The sequence below is a fragment of the Bacillus rossius genome, chromosome 3 (genome assembly GCF_032445375.1).
Source record: "Bacillus rossius redtenbacheri isolate Brsri chromosome 3, Brsri_v3, whole genome shotgun sequence".
Lineage (NCBI taxonomy): Eukaryota > Metazoa > Arthropoda > Insecta > Phasmatodea > Bacillidae > Bacillus > Bacillus rossius.
The window spans coordinates 112008948-112034878 of record NC_086332.1 but is presented as its reverse complement, the minus strand read 5'-3'; the positions used below and the strand labels follow the sequence as shown (position 1 = coordinate 112034878).

The 25931-nt window shown below is 39.4% G+C and overlaps 1 protein-coding gene across 2 annotated transcripts in view; it reads right to left on the bottom strand.

Moving 5' to 3' along the window:
* LOC134531143 (AMP deaminase 2) overlaps nt 1-25931 on the bottom strand; it is a 224518-nt gene that overhangs the window by 158326 nt on the left and 40261 nt on the right. The window contains exon 1 of one of the 2 annotated variants that reach the window (XM_063366755.1): nt 15327-15626. The exons of the other annotated variant lie outside the window; for it this stretch is intronic. Within the exon in view, the coding sequence (XP_063222825.1) occupies nt 15327-15417 (91 nt within the window). The 5' untranslated portion in view covers nt 15418-15626. Of the gene's footprint in view, nt 1-15326; nt 15627-25931 lie in introns of those variants that run through there. 2 annotated transcript variants of the gene reach the window in all.

Below are 25931 nucleotides of genomic sequence, written 5' to 3'. Positions count from 1 at the left end.
ATACTTTATCAGGTGGGATTCAGACAAAGAAGATTCATTACGAGACGATTACTTTCTTAAAACAACTGATAAACATTATCAAGTGGACATCAAACAAAAAAATAATAGCTACACAGAAAATAATATGCCTTGAGACTGCTGAGAAATGCTTTCATACAAGACGAACTTCCTTCTCCTTGATGTCTAGCGAAGCCTTCCCCTTGCGATCGTAATAAGAACATCCCGCATTCATATTTAAAAAATAAATAATATTTATCTCAACAGAATATGTGACATCAGTTGGCCAGAATCTGGATAACTTGCTGAAACTTCTTTTGCATGAGATAAATTAACTCTCGCTGCTAAATGGCGCTATTGTAGCACGTTTGAGCATTGTAGAATAGTAGTCAGTTGGAGTCTCGTAGCCAATTGGAGCCATGTCGACTCGTGGTCTTGTAGCATCGTAGCCAGTTAGAGCCTTGTAGACTCGTAGTATAGCACCCTCGTAGCCAGTTGGAGCCTTTTAGACTCGTATCCTTGTAGTCTGGTAGCCTCGTTGGTGCCTTGTATACTCGTAGCCTAGTACCTTCTTAGCCAGTTGGAGCCTTGTAAACTCGTAGATATGGTAACTTAAAACCTCATAGAAATGGTGTCTTGTAACCTCATATAAATTGTGTCTTGTAACTTCGTAGAAATGTAACCTCGCAGCCATGTAGCCGTGTAGGCTCGTAGCCAGTTGGAGCCTTGTAGACTGTAGCCTTGTAGCGTTGTAGCCTTGTAGCCTTGTAGTCTCGTAACCTTATAGCCTCAACCTTGGAGCCAAATGTTGTTGATGTTGAAGACAAAGATGGTTGTAGCGTTGTAGCCTTGTAGTCTCGTAGCCCCGTAGTCTTGTGGCCTTGCAACCTCGTAGACTTGTAGCTTCGTGGCCAAGTAGCCTTGTATTTTTGTAGCCAAATGTCGCTGGAGCTGTTGGAGCTGTATCCTATCGTATTCTATGACCGATCGTATACTACTGACGGAGTCATATCCTACTGAATTGAATCTTTGTGTAAATGTACGTCCTTTTCGTTAAATGCGTGTAATGAAGTCTGTAGTATCGTATCCTTATGACGATATCGTATCCTTATGACGATATCGTATCCTTATGACGATATCGTATCCTTATGACGATATCGTATCCTTATGACGAGATCGTATACCTGCGACGAGATCGTATACCTGCGACGAGATCGTATACCTGCGACGAGATCGTATACCTGCGACGAGATCGTATCCTTGTGAAGATATCGTATCCCTCTGAGGCGTTTGCCACGCCTCCTTTTAATTTGGTAATTAATTATATCATATGTTATGATAGTTTGTTTGGCACTTGGTTCATTTTCGTCCTGAAGATTGATTAAAACAAAAGCATTATGGACATTCACGGCGCTGCGCTTGTGTGTGTTTCCGCGAGCCAACACCGCGCGGCGCGCGAAGCCTTATGACGTCATGGTGACGCGTTAACCTGCGACGGTCTGCGGCTGGCGAGCTGGGAGACGGTGCTGGCGGCTGGTGGAGTCGACTTCGGCTCGTCGGGTGCAGGCGTGTTGCGCCACTGCTAAAATGGAAAAGGCTGTTCCATTCACCTACGCATCGACCAGTGCCCAGCCCGGGTTATCGTCCACCATGCTGCGCAACTACAAGTAAGCCTCGACGCAACCGCTATTAACAGCCGGACACCGGGTTGGTTTTTCAAGGAAAAACTATGAGCAGAGAGACTTGACTGATCATAAACTCAAATTCATTATCTTGCTAGTTTCTTGAATCGTAATTGGGCGAAATAAACTCTACTTCTCTTTTTTACGCTACGTGAGAATTTACGTAAACTGCAAGCCAGACTTATCACGTTGCTGTGGTGCGGGATGTGAGACTCGCATAATTACGTCGAAACGAGAGTCCGGTTAGACCAGAATATTCGGAATTGTGCCTAAATAACATTTATAGACAATTACGTCATCCAGGAGTGTAATCAACGGACCTGTTAGGGAAAAACTTATCCTTTATAAATATTTGTAAAATTACCCGTAATATAGTGTTTATAATATGTGATTACATTAGATGTCCTTTTCTTTAATGCGAGATCTAGATCTTCGGTAGATTTGTGTAAATGGTTCTGTATTTTAATGTACCAAGCCGATGCCAAGCAGGAATATTAAATAGTAAACAGGCAGTGATGTTTTCAATTATTATCCAGGTCATTCTTTTTTGCCTAGGGACCGTACTTCTCACTGCATTTAGTTGGTACACCCTTCTGCGGCTCCCGACTTTAAACTCGAGCGCCTTAAGTAAGGCCTCAAAACTGCGCCACTCTGCTGGTCAGAGTCGCAGACGCGGTAGTTTTCGGTGTTTAAGATACTTTTTGATTTTTTATATCACCAGTATGGCATTGGCTTGGATATATAAATTACATAAAGAGGAGATTATGACTAATTTAAAAGCTGCGTCAGTCGAGCACAGTGCGGACGAAAGCATAGATGTTTTAAGACAAAAGTTTGTGGCGCATTTGAAAGGAGAAAGGGTTTCGTGGCAAATGGAACAGGCTGAAGCGAGTGGGTCTGGCTCGCTTAGTACAAATTTTCTAAAAAATAAGTTTGCTTTGCGATCACTAGAAAACGTTCCGAAACTGCAGTCAGCAAATGTAGAGGATATATTAGAGTTTTGCATGGCCGTGGACAAGCTAGCTAACGCAAATTATTTTTCCAATGAGAGCGATTTAATTTTAGCTGTTGCTTCGCGTTGCACAGGCTTAGCTTACGATATACTCATTGCGCGTTATAAGAGTCATATGTCCTGGGTTGATTGCAAGGAGGCGTTATGGGAAAATTTATGTCCTTGTAGAGTTAGAGAGGAACTTATAATAGAGAAAACCCGTCGTTTTCAAAGAAAAGGGGAAAAAACTTTGAGTTATGTACATGACATTTTGGACCATGGTTCGGCCCTTAATGTCCAAATGAGGGAAATGGAGTGGATACGGTTAGTCTTAGAAAACTTGCATCCCCACATTAGGAGGGAGTGTAGCTTTGTGGAGAGGCCCACCAACTTGTTCGATATTAGTAATTGGGCGGTGGAGGTGGATAATGTGTGTTGGGTTTCCGATTTATGCGAAGAGGAGGAAAAATCAAACATTTTAAAAGAGGGTGAAAGTAGCGTGGGGATAAATGGGGAAGTGGACTTCAATGTCACGAGAGTGGATAGGTGCAGTGAAGTTGATAAGGTGGGTGTAAAGTCCGAAATTTCAGCATATGATCAAAGTAATAAATATAAAATTAGAAAGAAGTGCTATGCATGTGGCAGTGAGAGCCATCTCATCGCTAAATGCGCAGAGAAGAAGCAGAGTAAAGGTCAGGGGAATAACGTTAGACGAGTGTGTGGGTTTTGTGGCAAGTGGGGACATTTGTCTCGCAATTGTTTACAAAAAAAAAAGGGTTAGCTGGTTTCGTTTTGAAAATAAGCATCGTCTGGCGGTATTGAAAGCTAGAAGTAATATGTGTGTCAGGGTAAGTTTTTATGAGGAGATAGTCTCGGGTTTAATTGATACCGGGGCTAGCAATTCATTTGTACAGCAGGCGTTTTTGAGTAGGTTAATAACGAGACATCCCGAACTAAAAAAAAATTTAAAAACGGAGCCAGGGTTTGAGGTACATTTGGCTGACGGGAAAAGCCGGAAAATCTCCTTGAAAGTACGTTTGCACTTTAAAATAGGAAATTTTGCCTGGACACGTGATTTTTGGGTAATGCCTGGACTACTCGAAGAATTGATTTTGGGATGGGATTTCTTAAAGGGCACGGGAGCTATAGTGGATTGTAAGAATAGGAGGTTATGCTTCGCGTTTGATAAAAAAGTCAAAATTAGTCTTGAGGCACCCAAGAATAAATTTGAAGTTTGTTGCGGAGGTTTAAAGGGGGTGGAGGAACACTTAACAGAAAAACAGAAGGACGAAATCAGGGATATTTGTTTTCGTTATCCCGATGTAATTACGGAAAAGGTGGGAAAATGTGAATTGATGCCGTACCGGATTGAATTAATTGATCAACGTCCGGTGAGGTGTGTGCCCTATCAATGTGCTCCTCCCAAAATGCTAGTTTTTCGGGAAATCATAGATGATTTACTTAAGCAAAATGTTATAGAAGAAGCGAGTTCAGAGTACGCTTCACCCGCCTTTTTAGTAAAAAAAAAAAACACCGGGGAAGTATCGCTTAGTCTTGGACTACCGAATCTTGAATGATCGCATAAAACTAGATGGTTTCCCGCTGCCCAAGGTGGAAACTGTGCTGCAATATTTGGGGCAAGCGAAATATTTTACGGTGTTAGACCTTAATGCTGCTTTTCACCAATGCATGTTGGAGGAGAGTAGCAAGAAGTTCACGGCTTTTGTTACCCCGTGGGGACAGTACCAATGGAAAAGAGTGCCTTTCGGGGTAAATTTTGGCTCACAATGCTTATCGCGTATCTTATCTTACATTCTGAAAGAATATCAATTTAAAAATGTCATTAGTTTTCTGGATGACATTTGTATATTTTCTAATTCTTTCGAGGAACACTTGGAACATGTGGAAGGGGTTTTGCAAAAATTACGAGGTGCAGGGTTAACAGTCAATCCTGAAAAAGTTTGTTGGGCCAGAAAGAAAATTCGGTTCCTGGGTTTCATTGTTGGGGAAGGAAAAATTGTAATGGACCCTGACAAAATTGAGGCCATTGTAAATTTCGCGAGACCTCGTAATGTAAAAGGCATCATGAGATTTTTGGGCATGATGGGCTATTTTAGCCGCTTTATTGAGAACTATGCGGATTTGTGCTACCCTTTAAATAATTTAAGAAAAAAAGGGGTTATTTTTAATTGGGGTGAGGTAGAGGAGGCCGCTTTTCTCGGTTTGAAAAAAGCCATTTCCCACCCACCGGTGTTAGCGTTACCAGATTTCCAGAGGCGATTTGTAGTGCAGGTTGACGCTTCGAGTGTCGCGTTAGGCGCGGTTCTCTTGCAAGATTTTGGCAAGGGTCTACAACCCATTATGTTTGCTGGAAGAACACTTAATAGACATGAAAAAGGTTATAGCACATATGAAAAGGAAGCCCTTGCTTGCGTGTATGCTTTGGAACGTTTTGACACTTATCTAGAGCATGACGAATTTGACCTTTACACGGATAATCAGGCTTTGACCTGGTTGTTTTCGCATCCGAGACAACTAGGGAAAATAGGGCGGTGGGTAATGAGGCTCACTAGGTTTAGGTTCAAAATAATTCATGTAAAGGGAAAGGACAATGTGGTCGCGGATGCCCTTTCGCGGATGTTTGAGGAGGAAGGCGGTGAACAGGATTTGGAAGACGAGAGTGAAGTAATCAGGTGTGGGCGTTTTACTGTGGAGCCAGAACTATTCAACAAAGTAGCGGAGGTGTTAGAACAAGATTTGGAAGGGCAAAATATAATGCGGGATTTACTGCAGGGCAAGAATAAGAATTTCGTGTTAGTGAAGCATAGATTATATTATCAACAAAGTGGGAAAGAGAAAAGACTTTATATTCCTAAGCTCTTACGGCCTATGGTGCTAAAATATTATCACGATAGTGCGTTTGGGGGTCATGGAGGAGTGGACAAGACATATCATAAATTGAGAGATGAAGTCTATTGGGCGGATATGAAAAGAGATGTGCAAAATCATGTTAACACGTGTGAAAGTTGCCTGTTAAGTAAACAAACCGTAAATTCGAAATTGGGTAAATACTCCGTTTCTCTGCCCACGCGTCCCTGGGAGAAGGTTTTCATAGATATTTTTGGTCCTTTGCCTCGATCTCGAGAGGGAAATAATTGTCTTTTGATTATTGTGGATGGTTTCACTAAATTTAATTTTTTTTTACCTTTATCTGACATGAAAGCGGCGAGAATTGTCAAGGCTCTTACGCAAAGAATATGGCAAATTTTTGGAGCACCTGAGAATGTGGTTTCTGACAATGCGGCCTATTTCAATAGTCAAATATTTGGGAACATGTGTTTTCGTTGGGGAATTTGCCACATTAACACCAGCCCGCATTATCCTTGCCCAAACCTGGTAGAAAGAGTGAATAAAAATATCAAGATTGCACTTACTATTTATCATCATCAAGACCATCGCCAGTGGGATGAAAATTTGGATATGCTGAGTTTAGGATTTAACATGGCTAAACATGACGCCACTCATTTCACTCCCGCCGAATTATTTCTGGGGCGGAAAATACCACACCCTCTTTTAAATGTTTGGGGTATAGGAGAGGAATTATGGGCGATCAGTAGTCCACGTTTATTAGAAAGTAAATGGGTAGAAGCTATAAAAAATCTCCAGAACGCTCAGAATAAGGTTGCGAAACAATATAATAAGGGGCGCTTGGAAAATCCTTTTAAGGTGGGAGACTGGGTGCTCTGCAAAAGTTTTCCCATCAGTAACAAAGCGCTGCACAAAACCGCTAAATTAGAGTTTTCTTACCAGGGGCCTTACAAGGTGATAAGGCATTTAGGGGGAGTAACCGTTCTTTTGCAGCGTGTGGACAAAAGTTTTGAGACACGTAAGGCGCATATTAGTCATCTTAAGAGGTTCACACCCGATCAAAGTAAATGATTGTTTTTGCCCTTTTTAGTCATGTGAATAGAGATTTTTTTTTGAAGTATGTTGTTGTATGTTAACGAGTAAACGGGAAAGTGGCACAAAGCATTGTTTGGTCTTAATCATTGTTTTTTTTTGTCTCTCTTTTGTGTTTTTCTTCGCGTGTTTTTTCTCTCTGTGTGCTTTTTTCTTCTTGCTTTTCTTTGAGGTCGTTTGTTTGAATGGCGTGTTTTGAGTGCTTCCCCGTTTTCTCGCCTTATAGTGGCTCGAAGCTACCTAAATTTCTTTGGTTTTTGGTGTTAATTTAGTTTTTTTTTAAGGGGGGGATATTGAGGCGTTTGCCACGCCTCCTTTTAATTTGGTAATTAATTATATCATATGTTTGGCACTTGGTTCATTTTCGTCCTGAAGATTGATTAAAACATAAGCATTACGGACATTCACGGCGCTGCGCTTGTGTGTGTTTCCGCGAGCCAACACCGCGCGGCGCGCGAAGCCTTATGACGTCATGGTGACGCGTTAACCTGCGACGGTCTGCGGCTGGCGAGCGGGGAGACGGTGCTGGCGGCTGGTGGAGTCGACTTCGGCTCGTCGGGTGCAGGCGTGTTGCGCCGCTGCTAAAATGGAAAAGGCTGTTCCATTCACCTACGCATCGACCAGTGCCCAGCCCGGGTTATCGTCCACCATGCTGCGCAACTACAAGTAAGCCTCGACGCAACCGCTATTAACAGCCGGACACCGGGTTGGTTTTTCAAGGAAAAACTATGAGCAGAGAGACTTGACTGATCATAAACTCAAATTCATTATCTTGCTAGTTTCTTGAATCGTAATTGGGCGAAATAAACTCTACTTCTCTTTTTTACGCTACGTGAGAATTTACGTAAACTGCAAGCCAGACTTATCACGTTGCTGTGGTGCGGGATGTGAGACTCGCATAATTACGTCGAAACGAGAGTCCGGTTAGACCAGAATATTCGGAATTGTGCCTAAATAACATTTATAGACAATTACGTCATCCAGGAGTGTAATCAACGGACCTGTTAGGGAAAAACTTATCCTTTATAAATATTTGTAAAATTACCCGTAATATAGTGTTTATAATATGTGATTACATTAGATGTCCTTTTCTTTAATGCGAGATCTAGATCTTCGGTAGATTTGTGTAAATGGTTCTGTATTTTAATGTACCAAGCCGATGCCAAGCAGGAATATTAAATAGTAAACAGGCAGTGATGTTTTCAATTATTATCCAGGTCATTCTTTTTTGCCTAGGGACCGTACTTCTCACTGCATTTAGTTGGTACACCCTTCTGCGGCTCCCGACTTTAAACTCGAGCGCCTTAAGTAAGGCCTCACCTCTGATGAAATCGTATCAGGCCAAGTTTAATTTTCGTCAAAATGTGCGTCCTTTTTTAATGTGCTTCCAAATGTGCTTCCTTTTCGTTAAATGTGCTTCCCTTTTAAATATGCTTCAAAAGTGCTTCCTCTTAGTCCAACATACTTTCTTTTCGTTAAATGTACTTCCAAACTGCGCTTCCTTTGTGACGAATGTGCTTCCTTTTTGTCAAATGTGTTTTTTTTTGTAAGTGCTTCCAAATGTGCTTCCTTCTCTTGTATTTGCCTCCTTTTTTGACGAATGTGCTTACAAATTTTCGTCATTTTCTTTGACTATGCATCGTTAAGTCTCTAGTCAGATCATGACTGGTCTCGTGCTTGAGCCGCCTGTCTATATGTTTGACATATTTCATGGCCTGTTTAAAATGTTCGCCGAGTATCTAAAAATTAGACCTCTTGGCTACTGACTGTATGTGCCTGACCACCAAATGGACATGTCTGACCTATCTACTAGTTGTGCCTGGACAACCTGTTGGATGTCTCTGTCCAAACTATCAAACATGCTTGGCCACCGGCTGAGCATACCTTGCCACCGACTGGATGTGCCTGGTCAACAACTGAATGTGTCTGACCACCAACAGGTCGTGTCTAGCCACCTACTGGACATACCTTACCCCTAATTTGATGTTTTAGCCCGACCAACCGACTGCCAGTGCCTGACTGCCAACGGACATGTTAGCCTAACCAAAAACTGTGTCTGACCACCAACTGGACATGTCTGGTTAATCGACTGCCATGAGGAAATGCCCTAAAAACATGTGTCAGATCATGTAAAGGACTTGCGTCATCTTCTAAAAAGACTGTAGAAATCGACAAATGCTTGTAGAGTATAAATTACAGTAGAATCCGGATATAACGACCTTCAAGGGACCGGCGAAACTATGTCGTACTAACCGGATGACGTACAAAACTGTTTAGGTAAATAAAACATTTTGTAGGATATATAATCACATATACTTTATTTTAATGGTTCTTACACATTTCAATTATAAACATAGGTACATAATGTAATGTAATACAAAGAGATAAATTACGCACTACATGAAAAACTCTGTTTCTTACTAACGTAGAAAGTCTGTTATTTGAGTTTGTTTTTGACAAGCTTTTGTTCGGTAGTAAGAACTTCAAACAGCATTGTGAATTCGTGACATTATTATTTTCATTAGATCATCATCGAAGTTAGTCTGAACAAACACATTGAGCATTTCCCCAGCCTTCAGAACATCAGACACACTCACGGTAGGGTGATTCTCCGCTGGTTCGTCATCATCACCATCGCTATCTTTGCTATTCGCGTCTTTGGCGATGATATTTTCCACAATGTTTTCATCAGACGGTTCTTTACAAGTGGCGACAGCATCGTCGACACACACGTATTGTTCAAAGTCCTCGTTTGTTAAGGGTAACTGATGCTTATCAATAGCCCTCACCCAAGTGTTCAGCGATACGTCGTCTCCTTCGTTAAAATCATCTGCGTTCGAAGTTATGCTACAGTCTACATTGCTTCGGATAAAACCAGCGTGTTTGTAAGTTAAAAATTGTCCCTTGCTTGAGTTGGGTCCAGGCATCTTGAATCATTAGAATAGCATCAAGCAGTGATATTTGGGTACTCAACACTACTGATTCCGCGGCCGTCTAGTAACTGGATCATTTTCAGGACAAGGTTTTTACGAAAATGTGATTTCAAAGCTCGAATAATCCCTTGATCCATGTGTTGTAACACTGATGTCGTGTTTGGAGGCAGAAACACCAGGGTTATTTTTTTCAAGTTTTCAATATGGGGATGTGCTTTTGTCGAGCTTTAATAACTTGTCATAACAAGTGACAAACACTAACTGTGATTCACGCGCCAATAAAGGGGGCGGGTGAAGTTGGGGCGCCGAGGTATTGGTAGGTTGTGTAAACAAAACATTGTGCGTCGTTTTAACCGGACGTAATATAATATTCATAATTAATGGTCGCTATAAGCAGTTGGTCACTTAAAACGGAGTCGCACTAAACGGTTTATTTTCTCAGTACCTAAATATGAAACCTAACTTGAGTAAACATTATCGTCGTTAAAAGCGGTTAGTCGTTACAAGCGAAGTCGTTGTATATTGATTCTACTGTACGTAAAATTTTGTTTATTTGTAATTTTGTTTTTTTCCCTCAAACCTGTAATTTTATGGTCATTTTAATTTAATTATTTTTTTCATCAGTCAAGGATCTAACCAAGGACGGATATCGATCAAATCAATCATTATTTTGAAAAGTGATCTTTTTAATTTATAGAACTTTTCCAAAATTTCTAGCAAAATATTAAAAATTTGCAAGATGGCGGCCAAGACAGCCTACAAGATGGTGAATGGCATGGTATACTACTGCAATCTAGTGGGTAAAAATTAAATTAATATGGCGATGTTGCCCTCTAGGAGATGTGTGTACTACATGACACTAGTTAGTGTTCCTTGTATCGATTACTTTAAAACAAGATGGCGGCGGCGCCCTCTAGCAGATGTGTGTTAACCAGCGCTCCTGGTAGCTAGTCTTGAAAATAAAGATGGTGGCATTTCCCTCTAGCAGCTTATGCTATTATTCCTTCAAATTAAAAAAATTAAAAGTCCAAATATATGTTATTTTTAGAAACATTAATTAATCATCGGTCTGTTAAATGTCTTGATGAACGCGAGGTCAAAGGTGTATGTTTTCCAACCCAGAGGTTAGAGTTGTCATGGTTCGAATCACCATGGTTCCAATGTATTTTGTATAAAAAAATTACATGTAATATGTCGATAAAGACCACAATAACATTGACAGGTAATGGAACATAGACCTTATGTGCGTGAGACAGAGCTATTCTGATGCAAAGATAGAAACAAACAGCAGAAACAGAGATCAAAGATGGCAGCCTCTAGCAGAATAGAAAAAAAACAAGATAGCGGCTGAGTCGTCAGAATCGAAAAAAAATTATTGTGAAATCCGATCCAAGATGGCGACCGTAACTAAAAGTGAAACATTAGGAAGTAGGGCATACCATTCCAAGATAACGGAATGTTCTAGAAATAAAAATTGCAGAAAACAAAATGGCACTAAACAAAGTGGCGGATCCAAAATGGCCTCCGTGTTCAAGGTCATCCAATATGGCCATCGTGACATCACAATCCAAGATGGCGGTCACCGGCACCTCACTCCTACTCCTGGACTCACTCCGGCCAATATATACATACCACAGATATCTTATCAAATACTAGCAAAAGTGTTTTTTTTTTTTTTCGAGAGTAGACATGGCAAAGGTGCATGACATGTGAACATATAAGTGATTATGACTTTATTGTGAGAAAGAAATTATACAGATTTTTTTTACGGTTCATAAGTTGCACGGGTGGCAAGAATGCGTAATCTAACATTTTCAAATTAATTAGCTCCACAAGATAAGTATGTATTGCATCCCTACTTTCCCTCTAAATAATTCTCCAGCTAAATTCATGTGCGATGCCACATAAAGCGCTCCAGCGAATGTCGACTACCACCACTCCCTCCACGGAGATGTGCGCAGAGGCCCAGTTAACAGCTGTGTGTCCCGTTCAGTAGGCTCTACTGATTTATTATCTTGAAGAAGAAAATAGTCACACACGAGTTCGTTTTAATTACAAGCATTTTTAATAATTTATTAGTAATATCAGAACTGTTTTTTTTTATTGTGTGTAAATTTTACTGTTCAGAATCCATTTTGTTTATTTTAATATAAAATTCAATCATGATTGCAGGTGGGTTAAATTTATTTATGTATTTCTCTAAGCGAGTTCAAATATTATTGAAGGGGAAAAGATGTATATAGTTGGAAGAAAGGGAAGAAAGATAGTTTATCTTGGCCTTGGAAACATTAAGAAAAACGAATTGACTTACGTGGTTATAAAGTGAAACTACAGCATAAATGTATAAAAAAAAGAATAATATAATAAGTGTTATTATGAAAGATAAAACATCAATGTAAATGTTTTTCAAGAGAATACTATAAAGTAAGGGTTCTTGTCTTAATATTACACTAAAGAATAAAATAATTCAAGAAGGTTCATAAAAATAACTCTTTGAACATTTATTACCTTATTAGGACTGTGTGAATTAGCCTTGGTGGGCAACAACTTGCATACGTGTTTACTCATCTTGTGGCAGTAACTCAAATGCTATCCAGTGATACAGCATGTACTAGCATCCTTCTTGTTCTTTCAAAGCGCGTCCACCGCGTGTATAGCTATGCCAGCTTGATACTCAGAAGCTGCTAACTTTACCTGTATGGCGATCTGGTGAACTTGCTGAGCACATTCCTCAGTAGGTGAAATATACTAGGCGCGCTAGCATGTCAAGTTCACGTGTGCCACGTCTGCACAGAACCACGCTAATGCCATGCGCCATGCACTTGAAAGTGACAAAACACCTGGGGCCCTATTCTTGACGCTGCTGGAAGAATTCCACTAGCGGAATTACTTGATTCCACCAGAAATTTGCTAAACCCTATTCTTGAACACTCGCTAGCGGAATTATGTATCGGAATTACGTCACAAACTACCGGATATATTCCGCCACCTCGTGAGCTGGCGGAATCACAATTCCGGTAGAGATTTGAGCGTTTTTTGTTCTTTGAAACCATGATTTGTCTAAAATGGAGTCTCTGTTATGGTTCTGAAGAATATTTAAATCGTTTGTATGTTTGGTTAGTTTAGGTTAGCTACATATCTTGTTTAATAATGCGTGTGTTTATATACTTATATTAGATTACTTCATTTAAAACCAGAAATAACTTATTCGCCTCATTATGTTATGTGATTATTCGGATAAAAATAATACGCCATGTGATGCTTTCAACCTTCAAAATTCGTGTGTGCGTGGCGAGAAAACTTGTGTAGCAATTTAACTAATATTTAATGTTTAAAGTATTATTACATTTGTTTGTGTGATTTGCAATGGCAGGTATTTAAATATTACGTTACGAAAGTTATATTTACCATCTTCCATTAAGTACTTAATATGGTACCAACTTAGTATTAAAAACATTGAAATTTTTGCTGTGTATAAATTTGTGGCTTATTTGACGTATATTATGATAAATACAATACCGGTAACATAGTTTCCATATTACGTAATTCGTTTTTGACACCAAATATTGCAATCGTGTGTCATGTTTTGATGGAACAAAACTATAGTGGTAGTTAGATTATGCACATGTATTCGTTAAAAGTACAACCATCCCGGAATTGAAAAGTACTCGAAATGAGTCCACTTATATATGAATTTCCCACAATGATAAGTGATTGTGAAAATAAAGGTTATTCTATTTACCCTTCCCTATCTTGCAAACAGAGCTAACATCCCTACCCCGCAAATAATATGATTGAAAACAACACACACCGATGAAAACCCACACAAGTATTATTAAATAAATGATGAAAGAAGATATAGTTGAAAGATTTTGTTGATACATTCATAAGATTGTTTTCAAGAAGCCCCTACACCAAAAAATAACAAACTTTGGTCAAAGTTCTGTATTGCTTATCCAGGTGTATCCAGATATACCTTTGATTCTAATGGCATAATCCTGTACACCTGATCCTGTGTTATATGATGCTTATTTTTTTTATCAGTGGGAAGGCGTGTAGCCCCGACTTGTTTCGCGCGACAGCGCGAAACCTGATGTAAAAAATAAATTACATATATGATAAATAACTTCACATTTCGCGCTGTCGCGCGAAATGCGTCGGCGCTACGCGCCTGCCCACTGCTAAAAAAATAAGCATCATGTACCACAGGATCAGGTGTACAGGATCACAGGTTAACTTGGATACGCAATACGGAACTTTTACCCATTTTCCCCCGCACCATGAGATAATTGCCAGATGATGTTCATAAAATTTTATAATTTTGTATTGACTTGCAGTTATAAAAATCTTAATGTGCACATTCACAATTGTTTGCTGAATCAAGAAACACCTCATAACATTTATTTTCACCTAAAATTTTACACTAACATAAAAAGTTGCGGCAAAGTAAGCAGAAACAAACTAAGAAACGATTACTTTTAAGTGATAAGAATTTTAAATTCTATCAAGTAAGCAGAAACAATAAACTAAAAAACGAGTACTTTTAAGGGATAAGAATTGTAAATTTTAATAAAAAAAACCACATGAATTTGTAAATATTTTCGCAAATATTTGTATGTTTGTATTACTTTTTCTAACATTAAATAAAGTTGTTCATTTCATAACACAATATATTTCCCCGATTTTTTTTCATATAAGCCATACCATTCATTTGTAATTATTAGTTTTGTATTTATTATACATATTACATAACCTCCACGACCATCAACTAGAGAAAAGATACGAGTATAATGAAAACATTTAACTTTTAATAATAAATGGTCCTTCCCTCGTTGTGATTGGCCTTCTACCAGTGACGTCAACACAATATTGAACGTTGCCACACTTCTATAAAGACATTTCATAAACCCGACCATGTCGATTCCGGTAGCAGCAGTAGCAGTTTCAAGAATAGACATTTAGCTGTCTAGCGGGTTGAAACTTGCGGATAATTCCGCTACCGGAATTATTCCGGCAGCGTCAAGAATAGGCGTGTCGGAGTCGCCGCCGCGCCTCACGATGACAGCAGCCACATAAGCCTATCCCAGCGCACGGACACCTTACAGTAAGAGCCTCCGCGCCCCTGCTGCTTGCAGCGTGCTCAGCGCGAGCAGTGCTTGTTGCCATCGCTTCTACGCGCAAGGATGTTTGTGATGACCTTGGCCCCTCAAGGTCACTTTCGAAAAAACAATACACGATATAGCAATGCTCGGTTAAACAGAACACACTTTGGAGAATAAACACTTGGGCTCTTTAGTCTAAACATGATACCTAAGCGTACCCAAACGCTACAGAAAACAAAAACGGTTACAATCAAGCGCTAATGAACGAGCAGGGACTCTACTGGAAAGTATTCTAACGACAATTAGACTGATTTCCGTTTCCTACATACCACATTCCAAATCCAAAATATAGACTACGTAAAATTATTGGCAAAATGTCGTAAATAGGAGTTTTAATACTTACATAGGTTTCGGTTACCTAACATTATATAACGTGGGGGGAGGGACGTTGAAACAAAGATAGAAAAAACAAACATATCATAGCTGGTTTAAATTAAGTTGTTCTCTTAATGAATTAAAGTATACGGCAAAAGCTTTAAATGCCAAGAAAAATCTTTTCATATACGTGTGCGTGCGCGCTCGCGAGTCACCCGGGCGGGCGAACATGCCCCCAGCTCCCCCGTGACCGTGACCTCCGTCGACTCGGGATCTGAGGCCTCACCTCTGTCGTCGAAGAAGCAGTCGAGCTGCGGGTGCCTGAGGAGGCCGGCTTCATCGCTGTCCGCCTGGTGCAGGACGCCCCTGGAGCACATCTTCCCGCTAGTCCCTCACTGCGAGGCGTGTGTCGCGTATGTCCTCGGGCTAATTATACCGACCCTCGACAGCTCACTCTTTAAATAACAATGCACCCGCCTGGTGTCCTCCGCGCAACAACACTGGTCGTCTCGGAGTCCTGAGCAGGGCGCGGGGCCTCCTCAAGTCGGTGCTAGTTAGCGCTCCGTCAGCCAAACAAGTCAGGTGACTAGACAATACTGCCAACTGTCGAAAATACAACTGTTCTAAAATTGGTCCGCGTCTGGACGCCGTCGATAAATCTTCTTCCTAGCAACCTAAAATACTATCTATCTTAATTATAAATACAAACGCCGCTTAGCGAAAAGGTGGTAGGGACGTGTAAAAAGTATTTGTAAAAATATAATACTTTTTTTTAGGGAAGCCAAATAACAGGCGAATGCTGTCTTATTTCTACTTGCACTTGGACATGATAACAGAATGACAACAAACACGCCCAGTTGTAATGTTTCCGTAGTTCGCCGCTAGATGGAATAGGAGGTCTCTGCCGACTTCTAGTTCGGCGGACGCACCGCAAGATAGCAGTCGCCTCAACGCTTATGTATTTATGATTGTCAACATGTGCGAAGATCCCAGTGTACATAAGAAAAAAGGAGGGGGGCGTCGGACTCCCTTGTAATTGAAAAGCCCTCACTGTGAAAGCTCGCTTGCGCTTTCGCTTGCAAAATCGTTAACAGTGACGGGAATAATGAACGTAATAATAATTAGCAAAACTGTATTTTAAAGAAAACATTTGAATATCATATAGTTTTCAGCTTATTGCATGCATGATTGCCTAGAACAACTAGTGGTTTTGAACTTCATGGGTATACCATAAAAGTAGTTTAATATTACAATGGAGTATTATTGAAGAAAAATTCCTGAAGACAGAAACATGTTTTCTTTTGACATGTCTGTATACTCATACAGACCCCTTCTGAACGAGCCGTGATGCGGGATTTTCCAACGTAAAATTTAATTACCCCTCCCCCCCTCCAAAAAAATAGCGAATCCTAGATTTGCGCCCCTGAATTGCAGCAAAATAGTGTTTCGCCCAGACGGGCAGAGCACGGAAACTGAACTATCCGCTTAGCCGTTGCGTATATTTGTGTCAGTGAGGCTGAATGGTAAGTGCCATGCTTCCTGGTACATATATCTAGTGCGGCATCACCTCCAAACGCAAGGCTCTGGACTCGTGCGCCGTGTAGGAAATATTTAAAACAAAGTATTTAAACCAACCTGAACTTAATTTTCGTCGAGAATTTGCTTATGTATTTTTAAATTCTCTCCTGATACATTATTAATGGGTAAGTTTTATAAATACTACTGGTAAAAATCTGTGAAATCGCATCATTATATGAGGTAATAAAATCACTGAAAGTTTTTCTAATACGAGAGCACTTGGAACAATTTAAAACTTCCTTTTCCATTTGACATAAAGCTAGGAAGGGCAAGCGTGGGGGGGAGGGGGGGGTGAGGGTGGCGTGGAGCAGCGTCGCTAGTGTCCCAGGCTTCCCTCGTGTCGCGCGCTCAGGCAAACAGCCCACTTCGAGTCCTGCGCTGGCACTTCTCACTTTGTTCGGCGTCGGTGCGACCGGGCCGACAAACGTAAACTTACAAACCATGACGTACAAGTAATGGGCCTTTAAGTTATTCCTTAAGCAAATGTAACACGTATGTAATGCAGCTTACCTAATAATATAAACATACTTATATCTTGTTATGTTTAGTGTCGTGAGTTGTCTAACTGAAATATGTCAGTTGACTTGAATTGTATAAACCAACAAGACTAAATATAACAATTATAATTTCTTAATACATACTGCTAATGATTGGACGCTATGTGCATTAAGAGCCTAAGTGGCATTGTTCGAGTCCAGGGGTCGGAATGAGCACCTATGTGAAGAATACTCGAGACCCTTTCCGGCTACTTAGAGAAGATACCACACACACACTCTCTCTCTCTCTCCCGCTCTCTCTCTCTCTCTCTCTCTCTCTCTCTCTCTCTCTCTTCGATGAGTGACCTCGTCTTCAGAGTCGGAATCTTGGCTCTCCTTGAAGCTGGCGTCTACTGTTTATGTTTTCGTTCTGGTTATTGAAGAATGTGATTAAGTGCTTAGCATGGGCCCTTGTGAGATATTTTACCCACAATTAAAGCAGCACTGATCTGAAATATACACAGTGACGGTCGGACGTCCGAGGTGCTGTAATCATTCGGCGAGCCGACGGACGGACTACTAAAAAATTGGGCTTTATTAGGGCCAGGCTTGTGTGGGACACAGTACAGAAGAAAAGCAAAAGGAACACAGAACTTACAGTGATAATAAGAGTAACTAAGAAATGTTGTTTCAGTGTGCGGCACAGGTCAACCAACTAACGAAATAGATAAAGCATGCTCCGACAGATAACACTAAGCGGCAACAAATATTTGAACTCGTTATTTCTGACCTCGCAAAGTACAAAGTTAATTGGGAATGAAAAATACTTTGATTGGGACGTTTAACTAGTTTTTTAACCAAAATATGTTTCATAATTTACCCAATAAATGTGAAATTCCTAGAGAAAAATTAACAACATAGCTCATTTATATTCCTGGTTAATCATTAAAACTTTTTTTTTCATTCTTTTTCAATAACAGCTGCAGTTATAAAAAATTCAAGACAAAATTTACTGAGAAAATGTATGACTTAAAACAATTTTGCGTAATCTAAAACAGTGATATTATTTTCTTCTTCCTTTGGTTACCCCTTGCAGTAAGGTCTGTAACAGACTTTGATACCTTATGTACTAAGGGGGTCATGAATTGTATGTCCTACAACCCCTGATTTTCCCACACCCTTCAAGCAATGGGGTCGCATCAAAAACACTCCTCCATTTCTACCCCCTTAACTTACCCACCATTTAATAAACTGCGAATTTCGATCTCTATATTTTATGTATCAGTCAAAGTGATTTATGCACTATTGCAGCGGTTATGGTGTTCATAAGAGTGTGATATAAAAATATTCCGTAATTCGCACCACTAACGACTGCAGTATGTAGGTTAGTCTGTCTTAGAATCTATCTTACATAATTATCTGAATTGATAAACAATTCATTAATACAGCTTATTCATAATATAAATAATTGTCCTTTAACTATAATAAATTTTATATATATAGTACGAATTGATTGATACGATCCTTAATTGAAACAATAAGAAATACTATAGAACTCAATACCGGACACACACTGGAAATCGTGTACACCAATGCGTTCAGCGCTCCTAGCGAGAGTTGTTTCGTATTTAAGATTTAAGGAGATTTGTTACGGTTATGAATTTCAGAAATATTAAAACAATAAGAGTGTATTTGTGTAAAAAGGATCCGAAGAAATGTTTTTTACGGCTCCAAAGTATACATCAATAATTGTATAATGAAGAATACAGTGTGATAATTTGACCTGTTTTCGAATGTGTATTCTCGCAGCATGTACCGTTGAAATAAGATGCGGAGCAGAACCGACATAATAGGCCTCTGTGCTATTTACTGCTATAATAAGTACCCAGTGTAAAATAATTCGAAAACGTTCTTTTCATTTCCAAAAACTGACATATATAATTATATGCTTGTAAACGTATTTCCCTTTATGTTATCCCTGAAAAAGTATTAAAGACTCAAAAATGCTTTTTGGTCATATAAACCTTAAATAATAAATGGGAGCTACAAACAATGATTTGAAAAATAAATATAGGTTTATTTTTGCTTCCATTAAACATTACGGTATGTCAAAGAGAACATGAAAATTAGTTTTAAAACAAATTACAGGATAGTTTTTTTTGTTAGAATTCCTATGCACGCTTTTAACAATAATATTACTTCTAGTTAAAAGTAGGTGATAATGAAATTTCCCTCCACTTTTATAAACAGTGCTAGAGTCCATGGTATCCATGTTTCTCCTTGCTACACAGTATTGAGTTCTGCTGAATTTGCTCTATAGTAAAACATTAAATTAAGTGAAGTGAACTTTCTATTCTTACTATTTTCTTTGGCACAAGCATATGCGATGCGATTTACCAAGCACACACTAGATATGTATAGAAAAAATGTGTAAAGATACTTAAATGTAAGAATTGCACGAATCTTGTTATCAGTATGGTACACAATGTGCGAGCGGCAAGGATACAAGAATAAGGTTTCCTTGACCTTGAAACTATTTGTCCGGGGGAGATGTCGGCCTCCTTTTCTCTGTTACATGTTACGGATACGAATTACGAACGATTTAGTGTTATTGCTTGAGACCCTGAACATCGCCAGACTTTTTGTCTACAATGATGTTTGACAACATAATAGGGACATTAATGTTTGATGAAATGATTTTTCATTTGTTCCATTAAATAAAGTTTGCCAACTAACCTTCAAAGTCTTTGAAAACCTATCATACACACCATCCAATTTTATTATTAGACTGAGCTAGTTCAAATTCTTCAATTATTTTAAACTAGGAAGTTTCAATGCACCTAAGGCGTTAAAGAAGGCTGAATATAACAAAATTTAATTTATTATACACGTAATTTTTTAAAAAAAATCAATTCCTTTTAAGAATGTACAAATGAAAATTATTTCTGATATATGTATATATATATATAAAGTCTTTGACAAGAAAATGTTTTTAATGAAGAACCTCTTGAATAACTACATTGCCTGTGAATCGACTAATTAAATAATCTTTAATTAATTATAACGACATACGTTATCAAAATTGATTTTCAGCTATAAAATATATATTTACTTAAGTTGCGAAGTTAATTATTCAAATTAGAAAAGTAAACAAATTATTAAAATCTCACAAATAAAATAAAATAAAAGCTCTTCTTTAACTTCTATCGCCATCTTTTGGTGAAAAATTCAAATCCACTTCTTTACAGGTATAAAAAATATGAAAGTGTGGCTGACACCAAGTGTGGCTCCGGTGGGAGACTTCCTTCGCACGCTGGCATTCTGCAGGCAGGTGCTCTCTAACAGCGTTACGCGATCAGGTCAAAGATGAGTTGACTATAGATAGGATAATTATAACGAGACTAACAGTTCTATGTCAACAATTTTGACACGATTTTAATTTTTATGAAGTTTAACATTTAAAATGAATTGATTTTTTTGTAATATTGATACACGTTACATAATAAAATTAATAAGTTCCTATATTAAAAGTTATTGACTTTTAACAAGGCCACAATGAATTCAAAGACAACTTTCATACGAACTTTTAACAAAAGATTCATAACCTATTTTACCCCATACGTCTCTTTCGTAGGACGGAAACGTCAGAGATTTCCTTTATTGCCAGACACGATTCTTATTCGCTGACTAAGCCACATCCAACTAAACATTGTCATAAGCTTGCATTTCGTTTTTGTACCTATGATAATGCCACATGCACTAAGCACAGTTTCTTGCACAAAAATCCGAAATTCACGAAGGGAGGTAGATAATACATAAACGCAAGCGCGAAAGGGACGGAAATGTTATAGGATATGTTATGTATGGGATACAGGAACAAAAACCTGTTCTGCACACGAGAAGCTTGGTGGAAACTCCAGATGCCCAACTTTTCAAACATGGTGGCGCTTATGAGGTTTCGAGTGTCATCCAACTTTGCTGGAGTGGTTTGAAAGCGTAAAAAATCTTGACGAGGTAGGGGTGCTGAGGCCAGCATACAAACTAAAAACCTGCGGACCAAGTCCATTCTTATTTTTTTTGTCTATTAAAGGCTACAGGTATTATTTTCCAAGTCATTCAGGCTTCATTATTATAACAACTAATTCTGCTTAGCTGTTGTTCCGAACATCGAGCAGTGCCGCAGTAATACATGAAAATACTCGCCCTCAGGGGATTTCGGGTTCGAATGTCGGCCAAGCAGTCCTGGTTTCTGTTTTCCATAAACCTCTTCGGGGAAATCGACTCCGCCATTTCGGATTTTCAAATAATAAACCACAGATTGTAATACAGTTTTTGTCTTTGACTTCATGGCTCGACATGACACAGAACCTACCTTTGGCCGCTTGCTGACGTCATCATTCGTGGACTGGGGTAATGATTACAACAGTTTTAGGTGCTTCCGAGAATAAGTCAGTTATTTTTGTCAGCATTTAAGACTGTAAACTGTTAGTAAACATCAGGCTGCAATGGATTGGAAAAGCCTGAAAAAGTTTTAGTTGTGCCCTATCATTCCGGAAATTTGGACTTTAATAAAATCTAAAAATTAAAATTACCTATCGCAAAAGAAACTAAAAACGCCAAATTGTCAAGCTTAATTCTCGCTTACGAAAACCATATAAATAAATCTGAAAGTGCTTTTTACACAATCAATTTATTTAAGTAGTCGCCGACACACATTTATCCCATGTCGAGGACACGTGAAGAAAGTGAAATAAGCCTACTTCGTCTCCAGACGTTGGCTCAGACGCGCTCAGAGCAGGTAATGACCGGAGTGAGCGGACACACGTGAAAACAAGTCCATTTTACCGTCAGCTCGATCACGAATCACCACTTCTCACTCGTTCACGGCCTTGCACTAGCGGCATTCTGCGTCTCGATGCCAGCTCGTGATGGGGATTCGTAACACAAACCAAGACGGGGGAAAAAAGCGAATCCTTCAGTACTAGCCAGAGATGTGCAACATCTAACCTCGGTAACGAGAAAATTCATGTGTTTTCGTGTTGAAAATACACTTAAAATACAAAACTCGGACACGTATTTAAAATAAAATTCTTTGAAATAATACCGAATGTGATACATATACGGAAATTGTGTTTTCAACTACATTTCTGGACGCGAATCACTCGTAGTTTCCGCACCCGCCGCTAGAATTCGTTGCCAGAGCAGCTACGTCGACTATCGAATCATTCGATTTGCAGAGCGAAAGGTTACAAACTATATAATGAAACCACGGCGATTTTCGACAAAGAATTTTATTGAAATAATGCCCCTCTTATTAAAATTCATTCAACAGTTAATACAGTGGTGATTCCATCACGTCTGTTCGAATCTGCGCGGCGCGAACGTCACAACCCCCCCCCCCCCCCTTCAACCCTTCTGATGGTTTACCCCCTCTCTTGGCCAGTGCGCATGCGCGCGAGGCTCTGGTCGTAACTATATAAAGTCTCCAGACCTCTGCCTCTGTCTTATTATCTATCTTTTAATATCAGGTTTAGTTTCGTAATGCACTCTGATCATTTAGTTTCTTTTTTCATTTAATGCAGTGGTTGTAAATAATCGACGCAAGTGAACGACGATACATTGTATGTATTTAAAGTGTTTCTTGGTTAACGTAGTTATTTTTTCTAAATTATATATTGAGCGGCCGTTATTTAATCTGTTTGGATATAACTTTCTTTGCGTTTATTTATTTAGTGAACCATGGCATGTCACGTCGCGTCACATCTGCCAGCTGACTTAAATAATGTATTTTATAGTTTACAACAGCTTGCCGAGCGCACAGTAATGGTAGTCAGTTGCCTTCGTTTGTATTTTTGGGTTGAGCCTAATTAAAGTAAAATGTGTAGGTGCATTCTGCATGATTTGATTCTTACTTTTGCCCTATTTGTGTAAGCCCGTTTGTGCCGATTTGACTGCATGCTCTTGACATGTTGGCTAGTGTCTTGTTTTCGAGGCCTGCATTGCCTCTGGCCTTAATGGTCATTCCTATTTTTTCTTGTCTGATTTATCATGAAACATGTTATAAGAAATATATAGAAAGATTATAAACATCTTGGTTGCGACCTAATGGTTAGACTTGTGCTAGAGTAACTAACTGTGTTGCGAGTATTACAAGTACCCACTGTACATTTGTTCTTGTTTGTAAAGGCACGTATATATGTGAAATTTTTTTTTCTTGAAGCACACTTTCATGATTTTTTGTGAAACTTTGTGATTAATAATGTAACTCTCGTCATATGTAGATGTTCAATTTTGTATGCTTGACTGTCATGGCAATATTCATTATATTTGTTTGGCAAATAATTATTCATATGGTACTAATGTCCCGTTTAAGGGCCTATGTAAACGTAATTCTTGTACCTGCTCTTGCGAATATTGTCATAGTAATGTAACAGAAATTATAGCTAATCATGTGTGAAATAAAATTATATTGTGGATACCGAATTTTTGTTGTTCGCTCTAGCTTCATTTATGTTATGCTTAGGGCTCATTCATACTGATCGTTAGAATTAGTTCAGAACACCTACATAGTTAAGGTTTTATTCTTTTTATTTAATTTTCAGCGCTTGCTCCCCACCTACAGCACACATTGGAGGTTTTTTGGGTTGCTTCTAGACTCTAATTGTACCTAGCACACTTCAATACTATAACTTTTCCCTTTGTCCTTGTGAACATTGGTTCGCGCCATCCGCCACAGATGGCAGCACCGTGGTTGTAAGACATTTCCGTTCCTTGACTTCCGTCGCATTCACGAATTACTCCCACCAAATGCAGTATACTAAGAGCTAATATGTTACACATCAAAAAGCCATCTACAACTTTTTCCACGAAACATTATACTTCGAACAATTTTTGCACGTCTAACCAACATGGCACAGGCCATCAGCTGAAAAAATGACGGCTTCGCCGGGTTACCAAGTAATCCATCACGCAGATGGTTATCACGTGTGACGCCTCAAAGAGACCCGCAGCGCGGGCAAGCGGGTGTGAACGACCCGCGATATCGATTGTCCGCGCCCCGCTTCCAGGCGAGATCGACTCCTCGGCACGGGTCTGTTGCTCTGTGGCCAGACACATGCGGCTCGTGCTGTGCTGTGCTCCGTACTCACACACTCCGCTGCATCTTTATATATATATATATATATATATATATATATATATATATATTATATAATATATATATATATATATAATATATATATATATATATATTACCGCACTGCAGCGGTGAAGTTCCCAAGCTGCTCATCATATGCTCCTGAAAAACGTAAAATAAATCCTATCCACTCGCGACTTCTATACAGTATATATATATATATATATATATTATATATAATATATATATATATATATAATATATATATATATATAATATATATATATATATATATTATATATATATATATACTGTATAGAAGTCGCGAGTGGATAGGATTTATTTTACGTTTTTCAGGAGCATATGATGAGCAGCTTGGGAACTTCACCGCTGCAGTGCGCTGCCGTAACGCCCTGTATCGTCTTAGTTGTTATTTACACGTTAGAGCGCAGCACTGTCGCCCGCTGTCATTCCCCGCACCCCCCATCCAACATTCACTGCAGCTCAAGGTCGTTCAGCGGGAGGGGGAAGGGGTGTTTGAAGAGTTCGACACTTCTCCGCTAGGGACCACCACAAGTCTATGCCCTAGAGATGGTGGCGATTGCGGCGGTGAATTAACCAACTACCTCAAACCGTATTAGAAATTTTAACCTGGGCTGGCGACTTCTATACAGTATATATATATATATATATTCAAAGGCTGCATGCATGACACTGCTTCATTGTGGCTCACAGTTCCAGTGATCCTGCGGCCGCACACAAGTCTGCCGAGTGGTTCGTCAAATCGCGATGTATTCGGGCGAACACGAACGCCTGTCGCGGCGCTGTCTGAAAATTAGCGCGCATCGAAGGGCTTTGTCGCGACAAACTTCGTTCGCGTGGCCACACTTCGCTATTTTAGTTGCAGCGCAGATTTTTACTACGCGCGGGTTATCGCTCCAACACCGCAGGCGCGGACTGCGATTTGGTTCGACCCCCGGGTGGACGAGAACATCGTCGACGACCGAGCACACGAACATTCGTGTTAGCGAGGCCGCACCAGTACAATACGTTCCACAACTCGACAATGAAATAAATATTTTCCTTTCCTTCGCAATTAACTAACTACATTCTTGAGCACTTTTGTTTTTCAGCATACACTTCAGATTTCCGTAAGCACTTAAGATTGTCGTCAAAATCTTTTGAGTGGCACATCGTAAGCGATATTAAAAATAAAGTTCATAAGGGTACCTGCAACGAAAGGATATGCAACTAGGAGTTTGTTAAGGTTACTGTAAAATCTTGAAACGAGGAATTTGGAATCACATTACACATATGATGCTGTTACATGCTTGGTTAATAACTGCGAATATTCGTTAAATACTAAAACATTAAAACGTAAAAAACTTTTACACAGAAATCTGCAAATGATTAACGGTTGTTCTGTGAAATATGTATTTTTAATAAAATTATCGCAGAGTTCATAAACAACTTTAAATGGTTACGCATGCCCCCCGAACAGCTTTCCTACATCATGATGAGACACAACGGTAAATATATTTTTTAAATATTCTCTGGAAGATAATACACGTAAATACAATGATTGGCTTTAAGCATAGGTGCCCCCCCCCCCCCTAACCTAATGAAGCGCCCCCCCCCCCCACCCATGCCATTTTCTCAATGATTTACTCAATTATTTTATTATATTATACTTTTTTAGTAT